The following is a 24,727-nucleotide window of genomic DNA, read 5'->3' as shown; positions in this document are numbered from 1 at the left end:
AAGCTCACCACCCCCCTCTGAAGATGTAGGAGTCTCGTCGAACACCACATCACGGCTCACAACAACTTTACCGGCTTGAGGATCATAAAGACGATATGCCTTGGACACAGTGCTGTATCCGAGAAAAGTCATGCGCTGAGACTTCGAGTCCAACTTGGAGCGGTGCTCCTTAGGCACATGAACATACGCCGTACATCCAAATATCCGGAAATGAACAACAGAGGGCTTCTCACCATGGAAAGCCTCATATGGAGTTTTGTCGGGAAGAGCAGCAGTAGGAGACCTATTCTGAATGTAGACAGCAGTGGAAGCCGCCTCAGCCCAGAAACGTCGAGGTAATGAAGAATGCTCAAGCATAGCACGGGCCATCTCCATAATGGTCCTATTCTTCCTCTCGGCAACTCCATTCTGAGATGGAGTATATGCTGTAGTAAGCTGTCTCCGAATGCCATGTGTCTTGCAATATTGCTGAAACTCCTGGGATGTAAACTCACCCCCTCCATCGGTCCTGAGAGCCTTGACCGAGTGACCGGTCTCTTTTTCCACCTCGGCTTTCCAATCACAGAAGTGATGAAAAGTCTCATCCTTGGTCTTCAGAAAGAAAACCCAAGTATATCTGGTAAAATCATCCACCATCACGAGCATGTACAACGCCTTACTCAAAGACGCGGTACTCATAGGACCACATAAGTCTGCATGAATGAGAGCAAGTGATGTCGAAGATCTGTGTGTTGCCTCCTTCGGAAAGGCGGCTCGGTGCTGCTTCCCCTGCAAACAAGAGGAACAAGGAGAAGACGGAGCCTTGATGGTTGGTAATCCATCAACCAACCCATCCTTCGAAGCTCGCTGCAGAAGCTGATAGCTCAAATGGCCAAACCGAGCATGCCAAAGAGCAGAAGAAGCACCAGAAGAAAGCAGAGCGGTCAGTTTGTAGAGACCACTATCTTGGACTCCCTGAGCCAAGATGCTACCAGTCGCTTTATCACGAATGGTAATCTCATAACGAGAAAAGATCACCTCCGCACCCTGAGCAGTAAGAGCACTCACTGACAAAAGGTTAAAAGCCAAATCTGGAATATACAGAACGTCAGAGAAGTACCTCTTGTCCTCTTCAGAACGGAAGATGGGGATAGTGCCATGACCATGCACTGGCACAGAAGAAGAATCACCCAGAGTGATCTCGCCTGATCTGGCAGTGAAGTCCTCGAACCAATCTCGATGGGGTGTCATATGAGCAGTAGCACCGCTATCAACAATCCAAGACCGTGACTGAGAAGTCACAAGAGCAAGTATACGCCGAGTACCTGCTAAGAGAAGAATTCCATCATCCTTCTTGGGTTGAGACACCGCCGTTGAGGAAGAGTTCTTTGCTGCTTCATCACGCTTCTTCTTGTGACATTGGGGTGTCTTGTGACCCTTCTTGCCACAATAATGACATTCAATGTCCTTATTCTTTGAAGATTTGTTGTCTTTATCCTTATCGGAATCCTTGGAGTTCTTGTCAGAACCCCCTTTACCTTTCTTTTGTTGAGACTTCCCTTTATCTCGTGCTGCCAAAGCTCCATCAGGGCCACCAGAGGTGCCAGTCCGCTCCTCAAAGCGAGACTCTATCTGCATAATGGAGGGGAGAACTTCCTCCCAAGTAACTGGAACAGGACGAGGAGAAGAAACAAGAGACTGAAAGTATGCATCAAACCTCTCTGGAAGTTTGGAGAGCAGCCGAATAGCCATATCCTCTGTGGAGATGTCCTTGCCACAAACAGCAAGCTCGTCCCGGAGATCTTTCATCTTTGAGATGAAAGCAGATAACGATGGAAACGCAGAAACTGATAAGTTCATAAGTTGCTTTTCCAATGCCAAAATCCGACCCAGAGACTTAATCTCATAGAGATCTGCAAAAGCCTTCCAAACTTCATGTGCAGCATCAGCTGTACGCACATGAGAGAGAACAGCATCCTGACAGTTCAACATCAGGAAGGAGTAAACACGTCGATCATTCGACTGCCAAATATCAATCTGTGCCTGAGTCACACCACCGGAAGAAAGGGTGGGAGGGGTGGCATTGGCTGGTGTAACAAGCCAATCCCAGAGATCCACGCCACGCAAGGCCGATTTCACCTTCACCTTCCAAAGGGTGTAGTTGGAACCATCCAACTTGGCAGACTCAGCAAACATATGAAGAGAAGTGGGAGCAGCCATCACAAGAGCTTGGGCTCAATCTCAAGAAATGCACAATCTCTGAAGAAAAGGTGTCCTCCACAGGTACCAAGAGTGCCACCAAAGCCTGCAACACCACAAGCCCCCTCTGCAAAGGGAAAGGACCACTGGAGAGGAAAACGCAGCAATGAACAAGTGCTGTTCTGTAGAAAACAGGCCGCCTGCAGTCCAATCTCCAAGTGGGCAATGAAACGCTGATCTCCAAGAGCCAGACGGCTGAATCGGTGAAGCCAATCTGAAGAAAAACTGACCAGCAGAGTGCTGTCCAGAAAACGCAGCAGCAAAGGCTATGGATCTGGAAGAAAACGCAGAGGAGAAGGTGCTGAAAACAGGGCTGAATCTGGGGCAGCAGAAAGGTTGCTTAACCTAGAGCGATGATACCATGAAAGAGTGCACAGAGCGGAAGCAAAGTGGCACTAGAATGTGCTGAACAGAGAGTGCAAGAGAGAGAGAGATATGGAGCAAACTATGCTGAATATACTGAACCAAAACAGTCCCAAGCAAGAGACAGTGATAGTCTCATAAGTGAGGGAGCAAACAAGTACAAGACTCTATGAAAAATGAGAGGCCAGCACCCACTATTTATAGTGGGGAAGAGCTGGCCGACTGGAGCATAGAAACAGGCCGACTGGAGCTGTTGGACATGGCTCCCTAGAAAAATGCCAGAATGGCTGGGAAAAATCCCAGAAAAATACTAAAAAAGGGGTGGCCAGCCCACAAGCAAGGGCCATGCAAAAGGGGACCAAATGGGCACCATACAGAGCAGAAACTGGGGATGAAAGTGCTAACATAGGCCTCTTGCGCTTTAGCCAACCTGTATTTTACTGACTCTAAAATCTCCTGGTAAGACTCCGTCACTCTGTTCGCTTCAGGTACTGAAGACCAGGTCCTGGTCAAAAACGACTGGAAGGGTCTTCCAAACGCTGTCTCATATGGAATCCTGCCAATAGCTGAAGAAAAATAATCATTCAAAACAGCTTGAACTAAAGGCAAACATGATTCCCACTTTCCTTGCTGATCGTGAACATAACACTTCAGCACATCAAAGGCCAACTGGTTATATCTCTCTGTCTGGCCATCCGTCTGTGGGTGGAATGCACTGGAAAAATTCAATTTAGTACCAAAGTTATCAAACAATGCCCTCCAAAAATGACTGGTAAACTTGGCATCTTGGTCTGACACTATGGTCCTAGGAATCCCGCCAAATGGGTACCAATGCCGAATGAACAACTAGGCAACATCCTCAGCGGTCACATTGGCCCTGCAAGGAATAAGCATAACAAATTTGCTAAATCTATCAACAATAGTTAAGCACTGAGTATTACGCTTACTCGGACTGAGAGACAGATTCGTGACAAAGTCCATTAAAATATCTTGGAAAGGACCCTCACGAATTGGCAAGGGCTGTAATAACCCTATCTTCTTTCCACGAGAAGCTTTCACCTTTTGACAAATATCACAGCGTTGTACATATGTAAACACATCTCGCCTCATCTTTGGCCGGTAATATTGCCGTTCCAATTTCTCCAGAGTAAAATTCATGCCCCTATGACCACCAATAATGGCATCATGGGCATCATGGAGAAGAGCTGCCCTGAACAACTTCATGACACACAATCGGCCTTTGTAGAAAAGCCAACCATTGCGTATCAGAAAGTGTGGTGTGGTCCTGTGGCATCCAATACATGTTCCCACTGTACCGAATTCCTCGAAATCCGCGTACGTATGCTTCATGTCATCTAGTCCTGTACACCAAGAAGGTCGAGTCTAGTGGTTTGAATCAAAGCATAAACCACTGGATTGGCCTTTCCTGGAAGGTACTCAATCATACCACCGAATAACTGGAATATCTGGCTCCAGCGGTGTTGTCGGTCACTCCACTGTGCACTTGGCATTGTCTGAATCCAGCGTAATGCCTGATGGTCAATGCGAACCTCAAAGTCACGGCCATAAAGAAAATGTTTCCAATGTTTCAAGGCCTGAATAACTCCAAGGAGTTCACGATCGTAGACTGAGTAATTTTTCTCCGCGGGCAGTAACTTACGAGACATGTAAGCTATTCTGTTGTAACACACCGCCAATTGCAATGTTACTCGCATCGGTGATCACCTAAAATAGCTCGTCCCACGAGGCAAGTGCTAAACAAGGCGCTTCTGATAAAGCCACCTTGAGGTTCTTGAATGCCTCCAATGCTCATGAAGTCATTCGAATCCGTTGCCTTCTTGTCTTCACACCCTTGAGCAGATCGGTGAGATTCGCCGAGATAAGAAAACTTGTCTATGTGGGTGGAGTATGCCTGGTATATACCCACAAAGGATCTGATGTCATATGCTGTCTGAGGTACTTCCCAATTGACAATCTCGACCACTTTAGCCGGATCAAGTCAAATGCCTTTTGCACTAATTATGTATCCCAGATAATGCACCTAGAACAAATAAAATTCTGACTTTTTTTCATTGACGTAGAGCTCGTTGCTTTCCAGCAACTTAAGGACTTTCACCACATCAATGTCATGCTGCTCAACCGTAGCTGAAAATACCAATATGTCGTCCAGAAATATGAACACACACTTTCCAATCAAATCCCGAAAAACACGCATCATCATGCGGTTAAATGTAGCTAAGGCGTTCGTCAAGCCAAATGACATGACCACAAATTCATAGTGGGCCCGTTCTGTACGGAAGACTGTCTTGGGAATGTCCCCCTCCACAATCCTCACCTGGTGGTACCCACTCTTTAAATCAATTTTCGAGAACACCTTCGCTCCATTCAGCCTCTCGAGAATATAATCAATTCGAGGCATCGGGAATCTACTCTTGATAGTCAGCTTATTGAGTGCACGATAATCGACACACAACCGAGAAGACCCATCCTTCTTCTTAACAAATAAGATCAGCACTGCAAATGGCAACACACTAGGGCGAATGAAGCTAGATTGCAACAATTCTTGGAGTTGGCGGTCCAACTATGATTCCATTGCCTTGGAAAGGCGATACAGAAACTTGCTTGAGGGTTCTGAGCCTGGGAGGAGGTCAATCTTGTGGTCCTCCGGTCTGGACGAAGGGAGCTGGGGAGAGAGACTGTCCCAAAGAAAAATTTTCTGGAACTTTTCATGGAGAGCTGAGTACTTCTCGGAAGCACTGGCCACCGTCTGGGCTGTCTAGATATATATCATTGCACAATGTGCGTCTTTCTTGACTGCTCACTTAGCTTGCAAGTGGCTTATGAGCCACCGTCTAGGCTGTCTAGATGTATATCATTGCACAATGTGCACCTTTTCTTGACTGCTCACTTAGCCAAAAGTTCGGAATTCTTGGCTCACACTTAAAGGTCACTAGGGCGTTTGACACATTTCAATTAATTTGGAACGTATGCTTGTCCCACTTGACATGAGAAAGGAACTTGTGAAACTACTGAATGCCCAAAATTATGTCTGCTCCTACAAGAGGGACAACCATAAAATCACGCACAAATTCTATGCCTTGAATACCTAATTTAGCACCTAAAACTTCATACTTAACGCTCGTTGTCATGCCTGTGCTAAAACCCTCAACTTGTTTGTCCACCGAAGTCAAGACGAAACGGGCACGCCGAGCGGCCTGTTCCATGACCACGTCCTTCGTGCTGCCACTGTCAAACAAGACGACGACACTCCTGCCACCTATGTAGCCAAAGGACTTGAGCAATTCGTTGCGCTCATACTCCCGGTCATGAACGCCCTTCTGCTTATCTTCATGCTCCCGGCTAATAATTGCTCCAACTAAATCATTGGGATTTGAAGAACTAGGGGCAGCCACTGGGGTCTATGTGGGAGCTAGGCTCACCACGGAAGCTGTGGCGGTGGTCTTTGGAGTCTTCTTAGGACACTCCTGAGAATTATGTCCTTTTGTATGACAAAAGAAACATCTACCCTCCTTCTTGTACTGAGAAATCTCCTCAGCACTCAACTTGCGACCTGTCTTACCTGCCTCCGCATTCTGGTCTGGAGTAAGCTTAGACGCATTGTTCGAGTTCTAGGAGCCACAGGCTCCCGTGCTCTGTCCTGGGAAAGACCCCGTTTGGTTCTAGCCTTTTCTCCCCGAGGCGGTAGCCTTGGGAGTAGCCGGCTGGGAAGTCTTGAGCTTGCCACCATTATGCTTCATTTCTGCACTCTACGCAAGTGAGAGTGCGTCTTCGAAGGTGCACCTCCCACTGGATTTGCGTGTCAAGGCCATACAAAAACTGCTCTTTCTTGTCCAAATCAGATAAGCCTAATTACAAACATAAAGTCGAAATTCTATTGGCAAACTGAAGGAGTGGTTGCACGTTCTAATGCGCTCCCCTAAACTCGTCTTCGAGTCGCTCAAGGTAGTGGGGCGGTAGAAACCGCTGCTTAAGGTCGCTGACAAACTCGTCCCACACATAAGCCGCCATACCTAATCTAGTGTGGGCATGAGCCCACTGAGTCCACCAAGGAATGGCCTCACCTTCCAAGTACCAACTGGCTAAGATCACTCTGTCAGTATCTATCTTTCTAACTGCGGCAAAGTAAGCTTCAAACCAATGCAACCATGAATAAAGAGTTGTGGGGTCGAGTTTACCATTATACTATTACTGAAATTCATTTTCTCGAGAAAATGATTCGAGGATGCCACTGGTGTCAATCTGGCGTCGAAAGCAACAAGGTAACACTCATGTTCCACGCGTCGCATGGCTTCGTCATCCCGTTGTCAGATCTTCAATGCACGCATCCGCAACTCAAGCAAAGAGCTTGGCTGCAGTCGTGACCCCGCCTGTGTCGAGGATCTAGAATCTAGGATACGGAAGGAGAGAGAGGAGAAGATAAAAAACACAACGCTGGGGAGCGGGTACGCTCTTCCAGAGCCAGGATCTACGCCTTCTGCTCTTCCAACTTGGTCGTCTGGTCTACGATTGCTCGCATCATCTGCTGGAACATCTCTGTAACACTCAAGCCTGGTGCCCTAGCTGGGCTACCCGATGCACTCTGGTCCCAAGGTTCGTGGTCTCTCTCGTCGACGAAGCTCGCCATAGCAAGAAAACACACTTCCTTTCCGGAGCGCAATCTGATCATCCACTATGTGTGTGGGAGACTTCCGGAGGCTTCCGGAGGCCGAATACCAACCGTCCTTCGGTGGACAAGAGTCCACCGGCGTCTGAAAACCAACCACACGAGCAAGAAAAAATTCTGATTTCTTTGCTGAATCTTTGCACTTGAAGTAGGCTCTGATACCACTGTTACATGCGGAAGCTTCGGAGGAGATCGGTAACTTCAATGCTCAGAAAAATAGCACACTTGTCGCGACGAAATTAACGCACAAAACTAAATGTAGATGTGCAGAAAAATAGAGAGAGAGAGAGAGAGAGAGAGAGAGAAAGAAAGAAAGAAAGAAAGATTTTATTAACGTCTTCCAAAAGACCGAACTCGGCCTATGAGACAAATCGGAGTACCTGTATGGGGTATCCTCTGTCATCCCAACAAAATGAAAAAGTACTCAATAAAAAAGCTGAATCTGGGTGTGCAGGGGATGGAGCTCTATTACTAGGAGAATGCAAAGCTATATGCATGGAGTATACAATCATGATATGCAACCTAGCTAGCTCCATCCTGTACCATACTGGGGGTATAAAATGGTATACATCAGTGAAGGGGGTGTCCACAGCTCCCTGAAGAACATGCCTGGGTGTGCTCTGAAGCGAGCCAGTCGCTCCGCACCCTCTCTGTGAAACTGAGCTCTGATCTCTGTCATCTCTCTCTGGTATAGGCGTGGTGTCCGAAAGCCAGGTGTCCTCTGTCTCCTGCGGGCTCTAAGTGTCTCTGCTCTCTGGAGAGTAATTCCCTGCCGTGTAGGGGCTGGGAGGGGTATGGATCTCTGAAAAAATGTAGTAATCTGTGTCTGTCGCCCCCCCTCTGGAGCTGTCTGAGCCTGTAATAATGTCTCTCTGTGGCGCTGTACGTCTAGAATGTATCTCCCCAGTATGCGCTGGTCTGCTGTCTCAAAGATCTGGCGTAGGGAATGTGGCTCTCTGAATAAAATGGGATCTCTCTCTCTGATGGCTGTATATGCTCTGCATCTGCATACATAATGCTCCTCACTCTCCACCTCCTCTCTGCACAATCTGCATACCCTCTCCTCTCGGGGGATCCGTGCTGCTCTACCAGTCTCAATCTCCAATCGGTGTGATGAAACTCTGAGCTGACCAATAGCCACTCGGGAGCCGTGTGGTAAAAAGCCCTCCATGTATCTAGGCCTCTCTATAAATCCATCATCAGTGATACTCATGAAGTGATCTCTGTAGTATAGCATCTTCGGTGGAAGAGGCTGTGTAGGCGATATCCATGTCTCTCGTGTATAGAGCTGCCATAGATCCTGTCTCAATACTCTGTTCCTCTCACTATGAGAGAGACGGATATGTGGTGCATCCCTGTCATACTGGAATGGTGGTAGATGATCCATGTCTAGGCCATGCTGTGAGAACCAATGTGTGACCTGTGCATACCATGATCCTCTGTCTCCTGCCTCAGCCAACTGTCTAGATGCCTGAAAAGCTCTGTATGATAATCTGTCCTGTGGCATCTCTCTGAATCTGTCTAGCAGGCATATAGTCTGAAATATGGCCTCTACCATCATAGGAGGCGCAGCAAACTCTGCTCGGATAATGTCATGAGGTACTGACGGTTTGCTGCGTATCATGCGTGCCATCATGAGGGCCTGTGGTCTCTCTATCTGTGTCCACCAATGAGTAGCAAGGCCTGGCGCCCATACTGCTGCTCCATACATCAATGCCGGTGTGACTAATGTGTCAAATAGCCACCCCTTCGTCCGAGGCTCCTGAAAATGCGCCTGGTGGCACTGTCTCTCTAGCATAGCCAATGCTGCATATCCCCGTGTCAATCTAGCTCTGGCTGCTGAACCCATGGTAAAGCGTGTGGCTGCTGCAGAGAAGGTAACCCCTAGGTACACGTATGATGTCACCACCTCCACCTGGCATCCTACGAGAGTGAATGTCAGCTGACTCCTGCCCTGTCTCGATGTATGAAAGACCATAACCTTGGTTTTCCCAAGGTTCACAGTAAGACCCCTCTGTGTGCAGAAATCATGGAGTGCATGTAGATGCTGCTGTAGACCACCTGGGGACTCAGACACCAATACAATATCATCAGCATAGAGCATAATATGTACTGAGGTACCTGCTAAATCAACTCCATCTCCGCCTCCCCGTGTAATGAAGTCAGCCACCTCATCAATGTATAACCCAAATAGCGTGGGGGAAAGTGGGCATCCTTGCTTCACACCAATGGTGCTAGCAATAGTCTCGGACATACCTCCTGGACATCTGACTCGTCCAAAAACCTGCTCATATAATGCATAGATGCCCCATGTCATATCTGCTGGTATGCCAAGAGACTGCAGGCGCTGAAAGAGCCTCTCTCGTGGTGCTGTGTCAAATGCCTTGCGGAAATCCACAAAGCAGCAATAGAGCTTTCTCTTCCTCACTCTGGCCTGATCAATCATACATCTCAAAGTGAATACATGGTCAGTGGTAGAGAAAGCTCTCCTGAAGCCTGCCTGCCCTGATGAGCGTAAACCTGCTCGCTCAGCATATAAGCTAAGCTCCTGCTCCAGCACTGCACCATAGAGTTTGGCTAGCACGTGGCCAACCATAACCGTCCTGTAGTTGCTCGGATCGAGCATATCCCCTGTTTTGTGAATCGGCACAATGGTGTGCATCGTCCACTCCGCAGGCAAACCCTCTGCTAGTGCTCTGTTAAACAAGTGTGCAAGAAAAGGAGCTAAAGAATCTACTGCATATATGAGATGCTCACCCTGCAGGCCCATATGGTCGGCGGCCCGTCCATGCTGTAGGCGGCGGATAGCTTCCTGTACCATCGAGTGGGTAAAGAAGCTAGCTGTGGTAGGTCGAGGCTCCTGTGGCTGAGGTATAGGTGGCTGCTGTGGGGCATGGTATAGACCCTCTGCATATGTGTGCCATGTCTGTGGGTCTGCAATAGGTGTCGGGGTCCGGGGCTCTCTAAAGTGCCGCCATGAGACAGGGCTATCTCTACTCATGAAGAAATGAAAGATCTCTAGCTCCTGTATCTCTGCAAAGGCCCGCCTTTTGCGGCGAGTAAGTCTCCTCATCTCTCTCCTCGACTCCTGCTCTGTGATGGCTCCCAAGGCTCTCTGTATGCGGAGTCGTGAGTATAGGGCTCTGCACTCGTCATCATACCATCTGTTCTGGGGCATAGTCCCAAGTCTCGCAGGCTCTCCTGAGTGTACACGATGTGGGAAGCTCTGTAATGCAGCCGTGTGTAGGAGTGATGCGAGCTGGGCTGTAATGGTATCCATAGATGCCAGGGGATCCATGAGTAGGAGCCCATCCTCTACTCTGCCAGTGTATATGTCTGCCATGTCATGTGTGAAGTAGATGGTAGTGTGTGGCGTCGGTATATGGGGGGCTGGTGATACTGGTGATCCGGCTAGTGAAAATGCCAAGTATGTATGATCTGCCCCAATAGGACGAGGTGGAATGGAGAATGAGGTGACAAGCTGTGATGCCTCCAAAGACTCCATAATGTAGTCTACCACCGTGCCTCCGGTCCGTGTATGACCCCCATGTGGGAAGCATGTCAGCCCTCCTGATCCCGGCCACTGTAGCATCCCGTTATAAATAACGAGACGATGCCTGGCTCCCAACTCTAGTAAGTGGTCCCCATAATGCCCTCTGTCTGGTCCAGTGTCCTCTGATGCCCGACTAGCCCCTATCTCCTCTGGATCCACAGGGTGGAGGATCTCCATGTCATCATAGTCATACACCTCACACTGTCTGCTCTGTGTGTGGGCATTGAAGTCGCCCGTAAGAAATACTTCCCCTAGTGTAGAATAATGCATAATCTCCTCTGACAGACAAGTGTATGGCGAGGCTCCTATCTCCTCCTCCTCTGGCATGTCCTCTATAATGACATAGGAGGATCCTGATGGAGAAAAGTAACATAGAGCTATGTATATAACCCTGTCCTGTGAGAGCTGTAAGCTGATCCACATGTATCTGGCCTCTGGATCCTGTGCTACCACTCTCAGTCTCCCCTGTAGCTCCCGTCTGAATAGGACTGCTACTCCCCCCGACCCTCTCGAGGTACCCTGGCGTGTGGTCCTCCTGTATGCTGACTCCCACTGGAATCCCTCTACTCGAGGTAGCCCTCTCTCTGGGCTCTAATGTGTCTCTGTCAGAAGTATGATGTCTCTCCCCACCATAACATGCTCCAGTCGTCCAGGCTGCACCCATAGTGAACCATTACAGTTCCATACTGCTATGTGTATCTCTGTCAGTGGCCTGGTCTGTGTCCCATAGGCCCCAAACCGCTAATCCATGAGAGAGAGAGAGAGAGAGAGAGAGAGAAGCGGACACAGTATTGGGTCCCGAATACCCTCTGTAGGGTCCCCACCACGAATGGTGTATTTGCTTTATTAGAATGATGCAAATCTGAAAAGAAAATACATAAAACTTGACCTTTCTTGGCTAAGATAACTCTGCCCTTGACCTGCAGTCCTTCACCCCTTCTGCGTTAGCAAATCCTTGGTTGTCCTGGCCCTTTGATTAGCCTTAGCTCTTGGTGAATTATGAGATAAAGGAAGTGACTTGGGGCCTTGGTATTTATACTACCCCAAAATAGGCAGTCGGCCAGCTCTAATCCAGTCGGCTGGCATAAATTCAGCCCACAACTGTATATTCAGCATTAAATGCTAAATAAATTCTAGAAAATGTTGTGCATGCTTTCCCTTGTTGATTGGGCACTAGGCGCATGGTTTCTAATAGGCCTGGGCATGCTTTCCCTTGTTGGTTGGGCACTGTAAACTTGCTGTTTGGAGACTGGGTAACCTGTATGGGCTGCCCCATACTTGCCCTACAGCCATAAAAAGGCTGGACAACCTGTATGCTACCCCTAGCCTGTCCCTAGGGCTGTCCTACAGCCCTCCATGGCCTATCCATGGCTGGTGGGTACAGCCAAGGCCTTCCTGGCCCTCATGGGGGTGGTTTTACACTATCCCCATGCCCACACAAGTACTTGGGGTAGCCCTATGGGCTGGCCCCTTTCCTATATGCAAACCCTAACTTGTCTACACAATGATCTGGCATCAAGTACCACCAGATACACAGGATCACTGACATCATTCCAGAGGGAGACTCACAGCGCAGACTGGCATTGTTTCATGTGCAGGACAGTGCACACCTGACCTTGGACTCATGTGCAGGACAATGCACACCTGACCTCGGACGAATGGGATGGAACCCTAGCTGACTCGTCTCGGACTGGGCTCACATGGGACCAGTTTACCATCCCAGGTCCTGCACCTTCTATGTGGCATCCAAGTGCGGGATGCACGTGACGATGGATGTGGGAAAGAGAGAGGCCAGAAAGCTTGGAGCTTAACTTTGGACTCTTGAGCGATGAATCAATATGAGAGAGAGAGAGAGAGAGAGAGAGAGAGAGAGAGAGAGAGCTTGGAGGTTTAAAGCTTGAGAGCTTAGATTTAGAGCTTAAGGCTTGAAGGAAGGGAGAAAGCGCTTGAAGGCTTGAGCCTTATATAGGCTTAGATATAGCATACAGCATATGCCAAGGCCCAAAACATGCAAAACATGCAAAAAAACGGCAAAAACGTTCACAAATTGCTTTAAAAAAACAGCTACTTCTCAAAACTGCACACATGCACCAACGATCAAAAATGGTGTCGGAAACAAGACCGTACGACACCGTACGGTTTCAAATATGATATGCGCTCATACGTCGTACAGAAACAACTATGATCGAAAAGCTTCCAAGTATGCTTCTAGGAGAAGCGGATACTCTTGGAGGCATACCTCATCCATCCATTTAGCATCCATGGGTGAATAATTCTTGAACTTCGCAAGGCAGCCTCTTTGAAGTTTGCCACCTTGCAAGCTTATTGTTACACACCCAATGCTAATCCTCAAGATTAGTGGCCTAATCTGACAAGGTTAGGGGATCCCTAGGATTAGGGGAAGCAGACTCATACATGCGGCTAAGGCTCATGGTTAATAATACCAAGTATATTGGCTATTTATGACCGAATAGTTATTTATAGCAACAATAGCCACTATATAAGTGAGACTTGGGTTATTATCGTTGAGAGAGAAAGAATCAATCTGTGGTCTGTGATGGACCACGATTACGGTCGGGAACATGATTGGATTCAACGGACCACGAACAGTCATGCCAAAGGCCTCAGCAGGCACGCATTGGTGGTATACAAGTGCTGGCTTACATGGTTCGTGGGATTGGAGCCTTAGTCTCCGTGATTTCGGATAGAATCTACGATTGGGTAGTGAGCTAGCTTGCACCCCTTCTATTTGATACTAAACTAGTTGTTTGTGTTTAGGGTGCTCCTGGTGGATCTTACAATTGGTATCAGGGCCAAGTTTCGATCTTGGGACTTGTGGGTTATGGGCCCACCACACCCTCTGGCAGCTGCATATAGGATTTCCAGATGCATCCATATTTTTGTTTGAGTGTTAGTTGGCCGAAGGTGAGACGCATTGATTAAAGAATCAATTATAGGGAAGAGGGAAAAATAGATTAGCGATTGCAGATGATTGGAGTGTTGTTGCAGATTGATTTCATCTATGATCGGATCTAGGATTGGGGCAGTGAAACTCTTCGTTTTGCCACTGGTATGGTGAAGCTAATATATTTTGCCTATTTTGAGTGGTGGTGTAAAGCCGGTTGGGTTACCAATGGATCTTGTGGCGCGCATATCTTCTACATAGATCCATACTTAGGTATTGTATCAATGTTGATATTTCAATGGATTTCATGGATAGATTTATTCTTCTCTGAAGGTTTAGTTTTGCGTGCCAGATATCACTAGCAACTTAAATATTCGGAGTCTGCAAACTGGTGGGTAAAACATATATGGGACATATCCTAGTGGTATGGTACGCTAGGGTCTATTTCATGTGCGGTTTATGGGTTTCGGTGAAGTGGATGTTTTAACCTCCAATGTGATCCAAAACCCGTTATTACTAGATGGTAAAACTGATGTTTTACTTCCCTTTGTTCACGAGTATGATCTTTATCCTCTAATGTGGCAAATACACAGTTATTGGATTTACTATCTAGGGCTATGTGGTAGAGTGTTGACTCGTGATACTACTTCCACCTAGTCCCAGTAGCATTGGGATGTTGTTTGGCATCTGGATTACCTTGACGTAGTGGTTCGGCAAAACTTGAAGTTTCTAGGTGCTTCAAGCAATCAGGGTTGACTGGGTTGAGTTCTTGCTCATGATGATTGTCCTTGGTCTGTCGGGGAACAAAGAGGATATATCATATTTTGGTTCCGCAAAACTTGAAGTTTCTAGGTACTTCAAGCAGTCAGGATTGACTGGGTTGAGTTCTTGCTCATGATGATTGTCCTTGGTCTGTCAGGCAACACAGAGGATATATCATATTTTGGTGGAATGTTGAACGCATTCGGCACCACGAGACCATATGATCTCGTCAAATTTGCCTACGATGATACTAAGCATAGGACTCCTGGCAAGACAACTAGGTTATGTTTAGTGCGGGTTTCAATAGCCCGGATTTCCCTAAAACTTTTTGAACTTGAAGGTATAACTCTAGGAGCAGTTAACCTTAAAAAAGAGAGGAGGGTTTGTAGTCATCGCATGGATTTACATTGACAGATATTGACTTGAACTAGAGGGGTTTTATCGGCAGTGTTCTGGTTTGAATATGGTTTCCCTTGCTTTATTTCCAAGAGAGGAAATGTCTTAAGAGGAGAAGTATGTTACATACCTAATGCTAATCCTCGAGATTAGTAGCCTAATCCGACAGGGTTAAGGGAGCCCTAGGATTGGAAAAAGCAAGCTTATACACGTGGCTAAGACTCAAGTATACTTGCTATTTATGACCGGATAGTTATTTATAGCAACAGTAGCCACTATATAAGTGAGACTTGGATTATTATCGTTCACAGAGAGTTATTCACTCTGTGGTCTGTGATGGACTCAGATTACCAACATGATTGGATTTGACGGGTCACGGACGATCATGCCGAAGGCCTCAGCAAGCACGTGTTGGTGGTATACCAGTGCTGACTGGCATGGTTCGTGGGATTGGAGCCTTAGCCTCTGGCTCGAGAGTGATTCCAAATCGAATCTACAATAGGGAGGTGACCTAGCCTGCACCCCTTCTATTTGGTACTAAACTGGTTGTTTGTGTTTATTAGGGAGATCCTCGTGGATCTTACACTTACGCTCCTTGTGAAACCTAATCTACTCTGGCTCTAACACCTCCTCCAACTTATCCACTTTTGATGGATCTTCCATAACCAACTCTTTAGGCTCCGGACGTATATATTTGCGTAGAGGCTTATATGAAATGCATTGTGTATCCTCCAATGATTTGGCAAGCCAAACAAAAAGCCACTTCATTGATCTTCTCAATGACCTTGAACAGTCCATAATACTTGGTAGAGAGCTTGGGAGACATCCAAGCCTCTTCCAAAGTCTAGTTTTCTCAAATTTCAACAATACCCTATAATACTCTTTGATGTCCAATTGCCTTTTATGCTTATCGGCAGCCCTCTTATGTTTTTCAAAGAGCACTCAATGGCTGTCCGCACCTATGCATAGGCAATTTCTACATTAACATCAACGGCAAAAATCTCATCCTTTGTGCGAAGAATGGGTGGCAATACCACTTTGCCATACATGACCCCAAACCCAACACGGTTGAGCTTGTAGCTTCACCATTTGAGAATGATAAGCTGATGAAAAATTCAGCTTAGTGCCCATATTGTCAAAAAGAGCTCTCCAAAAGAGACTCACTCTCGTGGGATCTCTATCTCCCACTATTGACTTGGGCATACCATGATGCTTAAACACATGTGACATAAACATTGTGACCATGTGCTCAGCTTTTATGGTCTTTCTAACAGGCAAAAAGTGAGCTTGCTTACTAAACATGTCCACAATTGTCCATATTGCATCATTGCTACACTAAGTATGAAGCAAATCCATGACAAAATCCATGGCAATGCTTTCCCATGGGGTTGGTTCGAAATTGACAAAGGTAGAAGAAAACCAAGGACCCTTTGCCAACCAAAATTCATCTTTTCACAAGTGATACATGAACGTACATAAGCCTCTATGTCTCTTCTCATGCCTGGCCAAAAGAAATACCTCTCAATCATTTGAGTGGTAGCCAATATTCCTCTATGTCTTGCATAGAGAGTAGCATGATATTCATCCAAAACGTTTATTCTTATGTTTGAAACTACACATAGGCAGCTGTCTTTTATGATGGTATATATCTTTCACTAGATTAGAAGCGTATGCATGACCAGCCATCAAATCAGCCCATATATGTGCAAATTCAGCATCCAAATGATACATGTTTCTATCTAGACACGTCTTGATGTGAGGTAACTAAAATTGCAGCCACATATGGCTTTCTTGATAAAGCATCTGCAATCACATTCTTCTTGCCAAGGGTGTGCAAAATCTGAAAATAAAACATGGAGAGGAAATTGGTCATCCTCATATGCTCCTCTGAAAGCTTAGTTTGCGTCAAAAATTATCCTAAGCTTTGGTGATCGGCCTTGACTGTAAATTCAACTCCCAATAAGTAGTGTTTCCTTGTGTAAGAGGATAAATTACAGCCAATAGCTCTTTCTCATAGATGCCAAGAGAAAGCTCAACATCATGCAACTTTCTACTCTCTTACGCAATGGCATGTCCTTGATTTAGGATAGCTCCTATGCAACATCACATTCAACACTAAATGGCTTTTGTAAATCAAGAATCACCAAAGCTCGTTGCAATATAATGGCATTCTTGAGCTTAAGGAACACATCAATTTTGACCATTTAAACGAAGCCCGTTTCTTGGTAAGTTCATGCAATGGCGAGGCAATCATTGCAAAATGAAATATGAAACTCTTGTAATATAAGCATAAACCAAGGAAAAGTAAACTTCATGTATGGATTTGAGTTCTAGCCAATTTGGATCTTTGCAAGATCCATTTGTACGTCATCTTTAGACACTACATGTCCAAGATAGTGAATCTCTCATATTGCCATTAACCATGAGCTTATGTTTCCTCAGTTCATCAAAGACCACTTTCAAGTGTCTTATGCTCTTCCTCATTCTTGGAAAACACTAAAATGTCATTTTAAAAAACACATGTAAATGCTATGTGACTTCTGAAAATTTGGTCCATCATTGGGCTAAAGGTAGCCGGAGCATTTGAGGAACCGAATGGCATAAACAAACATACTCATAGAGACCAAAAGATGTGTGAAAGGTTGTCTTGTGTACATCTTGAGACATCACTTTCTTTGTAGCCACTAATTAGATCAATGTGAGTAAAATATGATGAACCATCCAATATGTCCAAGATATCATCAATCCTCGAAATAAGAAACCTATTTTCTATGGTTATCTTATTAAGTGCCCTGTAATTCACATACGTGCAAAATGAACCATCCTTCTGTACAAGAAGAAGAGGTGAACAAAATGGCAAAGAGCTTGTTCACACTAAGCCCTTCTATGATAGTTCATCAACCTTCTTCATAATCTCCTCTTGTTGGCAAGCAAATGCCGGCCTATTAGGAGGTGAACTACCTGGCAACAAAACAATTCGGTGATCCTTTGAGCCACCAGGAAGTAGTTCACTCTGCAATGCATCTCCAAAGCAATCTCTATATTCACTTAGAAAAATCAGCCTATCATGAGTAAGAGAATCTACATGCACATTGCTATGTTCCACATCATCTCGTACAAAAACCAAGTACCAAAAAATACTCTTTTTCATTGCTTTACTATTTTGTACATGAGATGCAACAGGGACAGTATCCCCCAATATGCTTGTAACATAAGAAGCTCGGCCTTTGTATATAAAAGAGAGTTTGTTTCTCTTGTAGTTCTTACCGGGCTTAAGGCGAGCATGCCACGGTTTGCCAAGCAATACATCACATCCATTGAGAGGCACAATAAGAAAGCTCTCGTGGTCGAGGTAGCCCTGCATGTGAAATTCGCAGCTTTCCAATGAGAGAAGTGACCTTCACATCCTTCTCAACAAAAGCTGAACATGCATGTATTTTAGGTCCCATGTCTCCCACTTCAATTCCCTAGGCAGCAGCCATTTGAGTGGAGATGAAGTTGTCAATAGAGCAGTCATCAAACATGAAGAAGGCGGGCTGATCTTTAAGTGCCCCCCATGCTTTGCATACTACTCTATCCTTGCTTGCATGACCTAAGTTCCTAGCACATCAGTCACCATTTACATGCACTTTAGACACATCTACTTTCTTTGTCTTTGTTTGTACATTGGCGAGACATGTGGTCTTTACTACCACATTTAAAGCATTTGCCCATTTAAAGCATTTGCCCTCTCGCACGTACTGTGCCCTTTGGCGCTAAGATAACCCATATGTGCTCCACTTGTTTCATGGCTTCTTCTCATTAGCATTTTCAGCTTTTGGAGGTGGTTGTGCACCTTTTACATAATTGCAATTTGCCCCCTAGAATAAAACAAGCCAAGATCCAAGGTGCTCTATAGGTAGCAGAAGATACGCTTAATTGCTTGCCAATGCTTAGTACCTCAACTGTGCATAAATTTGTTGAGGAAATGAATATCTAGTCTTGTGTTGCACAAATATATACGACGAGTACTTGGTTGTATATACTCATGTCATAAGGCTCCTCTCCTCCATCATACATGCTCACTTTAAGCCTTGGTTCTACTAGGATAGAAATAGCCTTACAATCCTGAAGGCCAAACTTATGCAAGAGCTTCTGTATTTACTTGGATTTAAGAATCATAATACTGTCATCTGTATGCACAAACTATATGCATAAATACTAGTGCAAGAGACCCAGATCTAGCATTTCCAAGGAGGTCTTTAACTTGGCTTTGAAAGCTAAAATTGCATCCAAGTCAGCAATAGTCCCCAACCTGGACATTTTCCCAATGTGAAAGGGGTTAAGTGGCGGATGCCTAGAACTCTGTATCAAGATATGCTCACACATGCACTCCACACACACACACATAAGAGCATATATTCACACAAAGCCCTTCGTACTGAGTTTCTGTCAAACCTCCCTTGGTGGGAGACCCTGCACAGTAGGTACTGGAGTGTTACCCCCTCTCGACCGCCAATTTAGGGCATTGTTGCCACCTTGGTTATTTTGGTGATTCGAGTTGCTGGTGTCGGGATTGTTACCTCTGTTTTCCCTGGCTTTGATGCCGCACTCATCATCAACTTGTCTTGACATTTGGCAATGAGTGCACTATCTATTCTTTTTGGGAATATTATGCCAGTAGGGAGTGGGTGCCAAGGCAGGATTTTTGGGATCAGTGTTGTTGCCTTGGGTTTTGCCTTGATTACCTTGATTGCTATTCCCCTTCCCTTGCTACCCTTTTTGAGTAGAGGTGGTATTGGACACAAGGACCCCCCTTGAGTAGAAGAGGAAGAAGATGACTTCTTGGGATGAAACTGGTAATGCAATCGAGTGAAGCACAGAAGTTGGCACTCACACTCATATAGGTTAGGCATAGGTTCTAAACTAATGGTCTGTGTGACAAAAGTAAAGAAACTAGGTGGAAACTTGTTCAGTAATGTGATGACCTGGTCTTCATGAGACTTGGTAGAGCCAGTGGTGGCATACTCCACATTAGGGCGCCGATACTCAACAACCTTGACATTCAATGCTCTAGATCAATGCGACGCGTACGATCACGTGCTACATCTCTCTCTGCAAGGTGTGCCCATCTATCAAAGACATAGGGGAACTGTTGGAGTTGTGAATGAAACTCCACCAGAAGACCTTGCATGAGCTCCTCACTATGGTAGTGGCATTCCTAGCTTCCCAATAGCGGATGACTTCAAGAGGTGCTAATGAGGGGTGGGGTTTCGGTTCAAAACCCTTCACCAAGTTCCAAAAACCTTGGGAAGTGAAAACTTGTTCCATAAGGTTAGCCCAAGTGGTGTAATTAGACCCATTGAAACGAGTCTTTTTTGTGAAAGCATTTCTGGACATAGAGGCATGAAGATTAAATGCTAGAGATGACATGTCCAACATAAACTCTGCCTGCAAGTCCCCATTGAGAAAGACTGTCTAATGTCCAACTGATGCATCTTCCACCCATGATGGACAGCCAAAGAAACAACATATCGATAGTGGACAACCGTGATGTAGGTACAAAAGTCTCATAATAATCTATGCCTTTCTACTCGGCCTAGCCTTGGCCAACAAGTCTGGCCATGTACCAATCATTATAAACTCACTCGGTACCAATTGGTTTCTCGCCATGAGGCAAGTCCACTAGATCCCATGTGCTATTTTTCTAGATAGCATTGATTTCATGTTGCATGGCTTCTTGCCAATACTCATCCTCTTGAGCCTCCTCGTAAGAGTGTGGCTCATCTATGTCACTACTCATGCAAGCCACATCTGCATGTCCTATAGTATTTTTGGAACCAACCCGTGTCCTACTATGAAGAGGAGCCGAGAGATGACTCTCCTAAAAGTACACATCAGCCGCCAAGGCAATGTTCCTGGCCTCTTCCAAAGCTGTCTGCTCTTCATGAACTGCTTCTTGTACGTCATGATCTACAACTACAGGCTATCCATTAGGCATTTCTAGTGGTTGGTTTGCTCTGACATACGCTCAATGGGAGTAGTCCCTCAAACATGTCCTATGAGCCATTTTGGAAATATCTACTGAATTCAGCCAATGGTGGTACTGAATTTCAACAAATATAACATCTCTACTTTCAAAGATCCTTTGACTACATGGATTGTAGAGACAGTATCCCTTGCTACGCCCACAAATATGCATTTAACTACCTTGTCATCCAACTTGCCTCTTAGCTGTGGAGGCCCATGAGCATATGCAAGGCAACCAAAAGTCCAAAGGTAGTCAACCTTAGGCTTTCTGTCATACCAAGCCTAAAATGGAGTAATGGTCTTTAAAACTTTGGTAGGGTAGGCTCAAAAGTTTCCCAACCCTTGGCCCTAGTTCACAAATAGTTAGGCTGCCAAAAACTGGTCCAAAACTGCCTCAAACCTGCACATTTCTCTACACCATGCTGATTTGCTATTGATTCTACCCTAACGCTAACCCTAATCACACTATACATGCATCCTCAACTCTCATGACATATGCTTCCACGGACGAATGAATGTAACATCATGACAAGCTTTTGCTTACAAAAATAGTTTTGCTAAGGTTCAACCCTTATGCTTGGCCACCCCTTGTTTACACCTAGTGTCCTTGCACTTTAACAACGACCTGCATGGCCTGCAAGTGGGAAACCATTTGATCCTTGGCCATCATTAGTCCCTAGATAAGGCTGCCCATCCGTGTCCATCTAGATGCCCAAAACCTGATTTATCCCAAAACTGTTTGGGATAGGGTGTGTCACACTAATAATAATTCACACGAGTATAGAGCTCGCCACCTGGTTGTAAATAACGTCCTCCATGCAATAACACGATACATTCCTATTGAAGGAGCTTTCAATAGTCATGTAAAGGGCAACTCATGAAACTCAATCACAACTGGAACTCGTGCAATGCACGCCTAGGAAGAGTCATGAGAGGGAACCTCATTTACAGAGGTCCTGACCGCAATGGTCCAGATGACACAAGGATCCAGCTTCTTCCATTGGTGTATATGAATAACCTTTAGAGGCCTCCAAATCTAGTGCTCTCAGAGGACCAGCGGTTGAAGCTCCTATTACTTGGTTCTAAGTCTATTAGTAGTGCAAACACGCTAATTTAAGTAACTCCCACAAAACCCCGCACATGCATGTCTAAATGGAGGGAAAAAAAAAAACCAAAACGAAAAAGAGAACACGCACACTCGCTGTGGGACTTGAGAACTTACAACGAGCAACGAGCACACGAGACTCCAGCGAACAAAGGGACGAAGAAACAACTGCTGCTGCTTGGGCGCCGACCATGGCAGCTGCACTTCGTCGAATCATACCGCAACAGCCGAGGTGTAAGGCGGGAATGAGGGGGCATGGAACTTATATGATCGCATGACCCTTCTTTTTCTTTTTTCATTTCGATGATTTCGCCCCCAAACTCCACTCACACGTGGACCCTATGGTGTTAGGGACATCTGGGGTAGGGTGGGTCATGATAGACTGAGCCCATTTCCTCCCTTTTTTTAACCCTCCCCTTCGTGGAGTAGATGAGAGGGTATAATCAAGGTGCCAATGGACAAGCAGGGGCACAGCCTTGAGGCACCTATTTCCATCCTCTTGGTGAGAAGTTAACTCACTTAGACGTCATGGTTCTTTGTATGAGATTATCTCCTTGATCTTGTATTAATCCACGATGATTATGCCATGTCTCGGCTTTATGATTAATCCATATTAATCATAAAACTAAGATATAGGATATGGATTAATTGTAAAGTCAAGATATGGGATAATCACCATGGATTAATACAAGATCAAGGAGATAATCTCATACAAAGAACCATGACAAAATGGAATGATCATAAAGCTGAGATATGGGATAATCCCCATGGAATAATATAAGATTAAGGAGATAATCTCATATAAAGAACCTTGATGCCTAACTGTGTTAACCTCTCACCAAAAGGATGGAAATAGACTTCCATAAGCCAAAGGCTCCAAGAACGTATAAATTTCCAAGAGAGATAATGTCCAAAGATCATAAATGGTCATAAAAGTGCAAATGACAAAAGTTATTGCTCCATTACAAACCATCCCCTCCTATAATGATTTCGGTCTCGAAATCAAAAGGGTGGTCGTGCAAAAATCAAACATATACAAAAGGCTATATATGGAAGCCAAAATCTCCCACAATCATAGTGTCAGTGGCGAGGACAACGAACATGAATCGCCAAAGTCACAAAGCCCCCATGATCGAATGGAAAGGATGATGGACTCCTGTCTCATCGATGATAAGGCTAACCAAGCAACCACCTGGATCAAAGGGAAATCCAATCAATGCAAAGTCCAAGTAAAATGGCTCCCCATTCTCTTGGATCAAATGGAAGATATAAAGAACCAATGTTGATGTCAAAGCTAGCTGTGTATCCACCAGGATCAAATGAATAGTCGTGGTATGCATCGCGGATCCCTGAAACTGTGAAAGCTCAAGTTCAAGGGAAAGCTCATAGGCCCCTTGTGAAAGCAATGTGAAGCTGACATCCAGGGTATCCACCAAATGAAATCATAGCCCATATTTGGAATGTCAAATAATCCTGGCATAAAAGAATAATCGTATAGACCAATCCCAAAATCTATCACATGTACATCTGAGTGATATGCCACATAGTCATCTACCATACATCTTAAATGACATATGATGCACCCAGAGATAAATGTCCCAACTCTAAAGAAAATAGGATCATGTAAACAATCATGGAAGGCACAGGAACATGACTCAAAGTCAAGATCATGCAAGATCAAATGTGTATCCATGCCATCATCACATGTAGCATCACTCAAAAAATTGAAGGCATGATCCACTACATCAATATAAGTATAAGAATGATCCAAACCATGCACCATATCCTCATATGTAAAATCCCCTATCTGTATATAATGATCCCAAGTAGAGGTATGATCATCAAAATCACCATAATCGTCTGATGCCAACAAGGTATCCACACATGAGAGATGAGTGGAATCATCAACCACATTTCTAATCATGGTATCCTCTATGTGTATATGATGATCCCAAGTAGAGGTATGAAATCATCAAAATCACCATAATTGTCACTGGATACCAACAAGGTATCCACACATGAGAGATAAGTGGCATCATCAACCAACATTACTAATTATGGTATCCTCAAGGTCACTAAGGTCATCCCCATAGGTATGATCTACCTCCATTAATGTATTCCTATATGACCTAGATCCCATGATAAGTCAATCTCTATCAACGCTCGATCTAAAAAGATATCCAAATTAAAAGTAAAACACTCTAGATCCTTGTGTATAAATCTACCTCTCCTGCAAGGTCTCACCTCAACAAACTCATCACTACTCTCATGCACTATGCCTGGTTGCTCAAATACAAGAATTATCACAACACAAATACTGCCAGGTAAGCTATGACAACTAAGAGTAGTGATCATATGAGAACTTTCTCCAAATGTGAAATCTCTAGAGGAGTAGCTTGACACATTTAACACCAAGAACTCTGGCCTATGCTCCTCATAGTCTATCACATGCTCAAGAATATGTGAAGTATCATTAATCTCATGAGAAGCAATAGATGTAACACTACTTGAATGCCTATGATCATCTAAAAGACCCTCGTGATCAAGTAATGTATCCCCATGATCCTTGGAAGGTAGGTAGACATAAGAATATCGTCACTCGTCGTCGTAATGCTCGATGATGCCATGCATTCCCTCGAGATTATGTCCACATGATCTAACTTAAATATCATATGTGCATGTGTTATCATCATGTGCGCGTGTATCAATATC

At 45.1% G+C, this 24,727-nt stretch overlaps 1 protein-coding gene across 6 annotated transcripts in view; it reads right to left on the bottom strand.

Moving 5' to 3' along the window:
- The window catches only part of LOC147636654 (ribonuclease H2 subunit B), a 122,557-nt gene extending 100,273 nt beyond the window's left edge, over positions 1-22,284 (bottom strand). For all 6 annotated transcript variants that reach the window (XR_015266185.1, XR_015266187.1, XR_015266188.1 and 3 more), the window contains exon 1: positions 22,133-22,284. Coding sequence is in view for 2 of the 6 variants with exons in the window: in XM_086800120.1 (XP_086656246.1) it covers positions 22,133-22,232 (100 nt within the window). In the remaining 4 variants the exon portion in view is untranslated. The remainder of the gene's footprint in view (positions 1-22,132) is intronic.
- Between the last annotated feature and the right edge of the window lie 2,443 nt (positions 22,285-24,727).

The sequence above is a fragment of the Cibotium barometz genome, chromosome 7, assembly GCF_041138505.1.
Source record: "Cibotium barometz isolate CiBa-2024 chromosome 7, ASM4113850v1, whole genome shotgun sequence".
Classification (NCBI taxonomy): domain Eukaryota; kingdom Viridiplantae; phylum Streptophyta; class Polypodiopsida; order Cyatheales; family Cibotiaceae; genus Cibotium; species Cibotium barometz.
The sequence above is the reverse complement of the archived record's forward strand: the minus strand, read 5'-3'. Positions and strand labels throughout refer to the sequence as shown.